Here is an 8,003-nt window from a genome sequence, read left to right on the forward strand (position 1 = left end):
AAATCAAGCGTAGCGTTAGTTCTGGCAGGTCACGTTAGTCAAGCTCGCATCAGCTGACTCTCAGCTGATCCCCATCAACCTATGGGAATATGACACCTACCTAAGCATTCATATATAAGGTCCCGCAGTAGTATCAGCAGTTTTCGCATTGCTCAATAGCTAATTACCCTCCTCCATCCCCAACTCCTCCTCTGTCAGTCAGGATTCAGCCTTCTGATTCTCCTTTGAATCAGACTAATTCTAAAATGTGTACATAACATTATTGAACTTTAACGATATCTGCAATACATTTATGTTGGTTCTGTTCTGTTTACCCTGGGGGGGTTATCGCTGCTCTCCCTGCTCTCATCCATGCTAGGCTGTATGGATGCGCAGGGAGTTCTTGCCCAGAACAGAACCATACCGCCAATCCAAACTGTATGCTAATTGTCAATCATCTTTGACGATAGTGGTCCTGACAGAATTCTGTTTGTGTGTGACAAATGTACTGTAGGGGTAAATATAGCAAATGTCTGTTGGTGTAAATCATATTTGGTGTGGTGTCCCATGGGCTTCACAGAGGGTGGGTCCCTGCAAAATTCACACCTTTATCGCATCAATCAAAGATACATAGTTAAGGTTTACTTTTTTTGACAAAATTTGAGGCAACCTGTTTATGGTAACAAGTAATTTTGTTTCAGTGTCCTGATCTAAGATACAAACAGTTGTTTCTTATACGCTAATTTGCTTTTTCAAGAACAAGAACATCATTCCCTTCGGAACAGTTAATCTGCTTGATCTGTCACACTGTTTAAATACAAAATTAACATCAGATGCAAAATGTCCCTCCCTGCGACGTTGTCCTATACATTTCCAAATGAGATACAAAACTCATTCTTTGATGTAAGTTGTGTTATACATCTAAAGTAACAGGCCAGCAATAATTGCAGTTCTAGTTACTGTAGGTCATGACAGTTTGACAGAGGGATTCATTTTTGGTTTGCTGTCTTGACCAAAATTGGATTTAACTACTACAAGCTGGGATGGAATATGGGTGTACATTTCCTATTCTGGAGCATAAATCATCTAAACCATGTAGAATAAATGCTTTAAAGGTTATTTATTTATTTATAGATATTATAAAATAACTAAATACCTAAAATGTCATTTTATTTTCTCCCACAGATATACTTCAATTACTTGGCCAACTACATCCCCAATGTGTGGAATTATGAGCAAGGCTGTACCATCTGTGACCAAGACATGGTGGATTTGTGTGAAAACATTGTGAATAATTCAACTGCATGAAAAAGTATTAATGTTTGACCAGACTTTTCTCTTTATCTAAACAGAAATTTCCACAAGTGACTGTTGGTATATACATTGAGCAGCCGACTCCATTCCTGCCAGAGTTCCTGGAGAGGTTCCTGAGTCTAGATTATCCCAATGATAAACTGAATGTCTTTGTTCATAACAGTGTGAGTGTCTGGCTGACAAAGCAATGAGAACCATTTGACCTTTTGGATTTTAGCGTCTGTCTTTGACCGTGCTTGTTCCATGTCTTGTTCTTCAGGAGGGTTACCGTCATCCAATGAAAGCCACAGTAGCTGATGTTGTTCCTTTTCCCCTAAGCACTAGAAAGTTATATGCTAAAATCACCATTTAAGACAATGAAACATTTCCAGCTCTATTAATACATGTCTGTATATTTTGAGAGAATAACTAGCTGTTCGTTTTGAGTTTTCACTCAAAGAGAAGCCAAGAGAAGTGGAGCTTGGAAGTTATGTGTCGTATCCAACAACAACAAGGTTCTTATGCGCCCTATGTCTCTTTACACATTCCTTAAATTATAAATGCCCATGAGGAGCCACTTGAGGAAGTGGAAGTTGTGCACTGCTGTGGTGCAGGAAATGGCCTTTGGTTTTAGGACGGTTTCACTTACTGGGGTGTTGCTGTCAACCAGACCTCTCTTTAGCGGGCTGCTCAGTGTGGGGTTTTATCCACAGGGTAACTTACAGTGGTTGTCCTGAAAATTTGTCGTAGGGTTCAACTAAGGTTGGCAAAAAGGGCTTTGAGACCTTTCCAATAAGCTCGAGTTACTGATGCGGAAATAACACATTTTTGCTTGTAGTATTTGTCAGCACAAAATTTACCACAATGTTGAGCTGACTTGATCGTTTTTCTTCTATAATGAGCATCGACATGTTTATCACTGCTAATGTTTTCTAAGTGGTTTCTAGAATGTTATTAAAGTTGCGATGAAACGGAAGTAGCAACATTTCTTTCATATCAAGAATAAATTAACTGGTTGGTTCACGTTGGTTGCTTGGTGGCATTGCTAGTTGGTTTGTAGGTGGAGCTGTGTAGGTGCTTACTGGCCCAAGTCAAAAGATCCTCTATGGTAATCTAGACTCTTATGTCTTGAACTGTCTATCACAAATCTGTAGAATTTTTTGTTTTATTGTTGTCCAGGCAGACGTCCAATCACTTATCACTTAGAAAACTAAGAGCACACCTTTCCTCATTACTCCGCATTATAAGATATGATATGTCCGTAGAACAAACAGTGCAGGGCTGCGTTTCCCAAAAGCATCGTAAGCCTAAATTGATTGTAGAACCATTGCCACCAATGGAGCTACGATCAACTTAGGCTTACAAAGCTTTTGGGAAGCGCAGCCCAGGACCGTAAGAAAATTCAAAACCAGAGATCAGTATGAATAAGACTTTGAATTGAAACAATGCAATTGAGAGAGTAGGGTAGAACTTTATTTGTCTTTGTCTGGTCTGGAAAAAAAGTATACTTGGGCTATATCTTACATTAAAGCGCAAATGGAAGAACCTTTTCATTTTGGTCACTGGTAGAACCTCAGATGACTAGTCAAGTGAAACAAAAAAGCCTATTTTTTTTAACCCATCGGACACATTTGATTAATTTCTAGGAAGCATTGGAAAGGATGATGAGACAAAGCCCAGAGTCTGTTGTTTGTCAGGATGAGGGAGTGGCTGGGTCGTACCACTCTCATCTGCTCAGTGGTTTTGGGTTGGTTCTTGAAAAAGGGACAAGGGTTTAAATTCTCACACTGCTTATGCTGAGGTTGAAAAGGAAACTGTCCCAGTTTAGACTCCCCAGAATCACCTGTGTCTCCTGTTTAGTCCCTGCTCTTCTGTCGGTAACAATTTAAAAAAAGCTCTGGCTCGATTCTAGGACACTCCCTTTAGGTACCCAGAGCCAAGGTCGGAAATGAGAAATTACATGGTGCCACTCAGGTCCCATTTGATCTAGTGAGCTGTGTAGACTGGTCAAGAACCACAAAAGTAGTGGTGACCGATCTGTAACCTTAAGCTCAATGTCATGGGAAAGAAGCTTCTACTTTCTCTTAGACCTCCAGCAGCGCTTCTTGCTATGTGAAAAATAAGACTGGATGGTATATGTTATTTTGCTATACCATTTTTAAACATGGTAGATATATTCGTTATTCTATATTCACATTATTCACATGTGAGTAAGAAACAAGTAATGTGAAAATACTGAGCGAAAATACAAACAAGCCAAACACTGGGATAGGATCCGGCATTCCCACGACCCTACAGAGAACAAGCTCTTTTGAGAATGGATGGATGAACCTGGTTAATAAAATCTAAATAATATTTTGTTGAGTTTCCAGCAAAATATTCATATTGCAATGCAGTTACTGTGCAATAAAAAGACTCCTACTGTAATATATATATATTTTGGATTTTAGCGTCTGTCTTTGACCGTGCTTGTTCCATGTCTTGTTCTTCAGGAGGTTTACCATGAGAAGCACATACAGAAGTTTTGGGAAGAGAACAAGGATGTATTCCGCAGTTTTAAAGCTGTTGGCCCCGAGGAGAACTTAACTCAAGGAGAAGCAAGGAACATGGGAATGTAAACATCCCTTTAATTTCAGAGTCACTCTCGAAAATATGCAAATAATGAATTAAATTACAATGCAAATCTGAGCATCTCTAACACTTGATCAAAGATAAACGCAAACCTTTGCCACATGTCAGCAAACTTTTCAACTCCTTACAAATAAAAAACCCAGAAACAACATCTGACTCACCACAAAGCAGTAAATCTGCCCATCATATAGCAATGTACCAAAGAAGTACAGAAGAAGCTCCTGTGAACCCTTCTATTTGCTCTTAGTTTAGCATTCTCCAAAACACTGCTGTCTCCAAGATTCCCATCCCAGCTCAAACTATTCTGCTTGTACATGTCTGCTTTCAAACAGTTACCACAAAAGCTATCACACTATAAAAACAAGTGGCATCTGCAAACAAATGCTGCTAGACATGCTCACTTGATTTCTCTGAGCTATTTTTACAATTACTTTTAACTAGCTGGTTCAGATAGTAATTATTGCTGCTTGTTTAAGTGTCACTATTACTGTTGTTCATACATAGGGTTAGTAATTTGAATAAACCCTTAATCCCACATATTAAACTTCAGTGTGTGACTTGTTGGATTGGTGATAACTTTTGCACAGACAGTCATAAATAACTGCGAACCATAAGCTTTTAGTGGATGTATGAAGTTATACGATCACATATTTTTTTAGGCCTACTCTACAGGATATGCAGTAGACAAGTTGATTCTCTGTCCTGGTGCTGTTTTCCTACTGCATGTCTGTGTTTGGCATCAGTAGCTGTTGACATGGTGATATCACTCAAGTTGTTTGTCTTAATTACTAGGTCCAATAAATGCTGGTTTGCATAAGACGTCAGAGCAGACATTAGAAGATGTTGGTTTCAGACACCTTCCATTGTGCTTCAGAACAGAGCATTCTAAGAATATTTAATAAATATTAGGAGAATGATACTCAGAATCGCATGATCACAGAATGATATTCAGAGGAACATTATATTGCTCATATATTTTTCTTTCATAGCCAAGGACACAGTTACAGTATGTTTCATTTAAGTATCAACTTTATCTCATATGTTCTTCAGACAGGCTCATGCAATTTGGTCTTGGGCGAATCTGATAAGAAATGTTTGTGTTAATAATCAGATCTCTGACATTTGATTGCATAATTTGGTAGCTTGGCAAATATGTGCAGTTTGTCACATTTCAGGAAATAAAAAGTTTAGCAAAATTCTCTCAATTCTGTTTTTTGTTTGCTGTTCAAGAGAAACAACATTGCCCTGAATTTTGCTAGAATTAATAATGACACCCTTACTATTTTCTAACAGGGATTTGTGCCGGAAGGATCTTTCTTGTGATTATTACTTCAGCATTGATGCGGATGTGATGCTCACCAACCGACAGACCATAAAACTCCTCATCGAACAAAACAGGTAGTTTCCCTTTAATCAATTCTGAGCATTTAAAAAAAAAAATCTGGAATCTTCCACAGTAACCGTTTTGTCTGAGGGAACGGACTTGAATCTCTCATGTGCTAAAACCACAGGAACATTACAGCCGACTGAATGCAAATCCCTCAAGGTTTAAAAATAAGAACGGGTGGCTTCCTGTTTTCCCATGGTGCATAGAAACAGTCTGCTCTACATCACATGTACTCTTACAATGCCACTTGACTTTAAATAAGAAACAAGGCTGAACTCAGTCACATTTAATGTGACAACCTTAAGCACTCTTTCGCATGACTATGGAGGAAGCCCTTTTCAGATATTTTAAGAAGGCTTGGGAACTCTCTCTGCTGGCCTCTGGCTTGTGGAGTGAAATCGTAACCAGTAACCGTATAAATGTGGAATTTTACTTACTTGCTTTCACATTGTTGACCAACACTATAATTTCAACTTATGTGTTTTGAATGACATGTTTACCTCAGTAAAGTGATATTCTGTAGGCTTGTTGAGTTTAAGGTCACAATAGCGGTGAAGGACTTGACTGTGTTACTCCAGGGTCAATCTCATGATTATAGGAACAATACCATATAAAACTGCTGTCATGTGCCCGAATAAAAGGATGCCTTCTTCACAACCTCACAAGTATATGTTTTCATATGGATCATGGTAACCACTTATGTGCTAACTTTAATTAAACCAATCCATCCCACCTATTTTCCAAACCACTTATCCTCTGTAGGGTCGCAGAGATGCTGGAGCCTTTCTCAGCATCTCGGGCTGCAGTCAGGGGACATCATGGATGTGTCATAGGGCTAACACACGGACACACACACACACATACATTCTCACCTACAGGCAATTTATTTTGTCCAAATCACCTATACTGCATGTCTTTTGGATTGTGCGGGAAATCAGAGTAGTGGTTTGGCTTGTTTGCAAACACAGGGTCATGTCCCTCGGGTGGGTCGCCAGGATAATTTAAGGAAAATGTATATATATGTATATGCATGTAACAAAGTTCAAGACCCATGAAAGGAGGCAGAAACCGGCAAATGTAATTTTAATAACAAAATAAACATAAAAAAAATAAAATTAAAGTAAGCGGCAGCTGTGTCATGGCAGATTCCAATGCATATTTGTGTTTGCTCTGTGGAAAGCGGCTTCAAAGGTTTTTTTTTATTTATGTGTTTTTGCAGCGTTGAGCAGTGTGGCCAATCACAGACATGTCTGTTGATTTCTTGAACGCAACAGCCAATCAGAGGTGTTTAAGTTAAAATCCACTCACCGAACAAAATGTTCAAAAAGCATAAACAACTTTTTAGTATTGTAGACGCAATCTAAATAAAAGATTCATTGTGCAATGCCGGCAAATGTAATTTTAATAACAAAATAAACATAAAAAAAATAAAACTAAAGTAAGCGGCAGCTGTGTCATGACAGATTCCAATGCATATTTGTGTTTGCTCTGTGGAAAGCGGCTTCAAAGGTTTTTTTTATTTATGTGTTTTTGCAGCGTTGAGCAGTGTGGCCAATCACAGACATGTCTGTTGATTTCTTGAACGCAACAGCCAATCAGAGGTGTTTAAGTTAAAATCCACTCACCGAACAAAATGTTCAAAAAGCATAAACAACTTTTTAGTATTGTAGACGCAATCTAAATAAAAGATTCATTGTGCAATGTAGAGAGCTTTATTGATCATAACGGAATGTTGTGTGATCGCGATAAACTAAAATCGAGTGACAGCTTTTTCGTGATAATATATGTATATATGGGTCACTTCAATTTAAAAAATAAAAAAAGGGTCGCTCTTAAAAATGTTTGAAAACCACTGAACCTGAGCACCCATAGGAAACCCATGCCAACACAGGAGAACATGGAAACTCACACAGAAAGGCCTTCTGGCTCAAACCGGGGACCTTCCTGCCACCATGCTGCAGTGTCATCCTGGAAAATTAATTCAGTACTACAGCGAATCTGAAACTCAGATCATCACGTTTGTGGTCATCAAACGGCGATATTGCATTCATTGCATTCAGTTTTCCTATAATTTTAGGGTCTTCTTGTGGTGGCAAAAAAGCAGCATTGTATCTTGCATAATAGGCCTATCATAGTACATTTATGGACTGTTGCTGATTTATGTGCTGATTTTTTTTCCTTTTTCGACCTCAGAAAAATAATTGGCCCTCTTGTCACCCGTCATGGAAAATTGTGGTCCAACTTTTGGGGAGCCCTGAGCCTGGATGGTTATTATGCAAGATCTGAGGACTACATTGACATTGTGCAAGGAAAGCGTGTGTGAGTATCTTGGAGGATGTGATCCATAAATGACTAAGGTCTGATATTTCACTGTATATAATCTTATTGGAACATTAAGAAATTGCATTTATCCTTCTCTGAATCAAAAAGAGTACTCTATTTAAACTCCGATTACTTTTTAGCATGTCGATTGCTCACCAGGACATGTCTCTAACAAAGTCTATTTTAACATTGTATTAAAATATGACTCTATAATACCAAGCATTGTTACTATTTTTTTATATATTCTTTTGTCTTTCCTTGTGTAAATAGTGGTGTGTGGAACATCCCCTTCATGGCCCACATCTACCTCATAAAGGGCCAGACTCTGCGAAATGAGCTCAAAAATAGGAATGTCTTTGTCTTGGAGAGATTGGACCCCGACATGGCCATG

At 38.5% G+C, this 8,003-nt stretch overlaps 1 protein-coding gene and 1 long non-coding RNA gene across 2 annotated transcripts in view; one reads left to right on the plus strand and one right to left on the minus strand.

Annotated features, from left to right (window-relative positions):
* Positions 1-8,003, plus strand: part of LOC107679635 (procollagen-lysine,2-oxoglutarate 5-dioxygenase 2-like) — a 46,532-nt gene that overhangs the window by 29,629 nt on the left and 8,900 nt on the right. The window contains exons 8-13 of the mRNA XM_016475249.1: positions 1,165-1,266; positions 1,332-1,457; positions 3,765-3,886; positions 5,197-5,301; positions 7,484-7,609; positions 7,883-8,003. The exon at positions 7,883-8,003 is cut by the window's right edge and continues 4 nt beyond it. Coding sequence (XP_016330735.1) covers positions 1,165-1,266; positions 1,332-1,457; positions 3,765-3,886; positions 5,197-5,301; positions 7,484-7,609; positions 7,883-8,003 — 702 coding nt within the window. The remainder of the gene's footprint in view (positions 1-1,164; positions 1,267-1,331; positions 1,458-3,764; positions 3,887-5,196; positions 5,302-7,483; positions 7,610-7,882) is intronic.
* The window catches only part of LOC107679636 (uncharacterized), a 9,783-nt gene continuing 1,991 nt past the window's right edge, over positions 212-8,003 (minus strand). Inside the window, exons 2-3 of the long non-coding RNA XR_001633072.1 lie at positions 6,155-6,162; positions 212-222 (exon numbers count right to left, since the gene is read on the minus strand). This is a non-coding gene — a long non-coding RNA (uncharacterized LOC107679636). The remainder of the gene's footprint in view (positions 223-6,154; positions 6,163-8,003) is intronic.

This window comes from Sinocyclocheilus anshuiensis, unplaced genomic scaffold (genome assembly GCF_001515605.1).
Source record: "Sinocyclocheilus anshuiensis isolate Anshui unplaced genomic scaffold, SAMN03320099.WGS_v1.1 scaffold384, whole genome shotgun sequence".
Classification (NCBI taxonomy): domain Eukaryota; kingdom Metazoa; phylum Chordata; class Actinopteri; order Cypriniformes; family Cyprinidae; genus Sinocyclocheilus; species Sinocyclocheilus anshuiensis.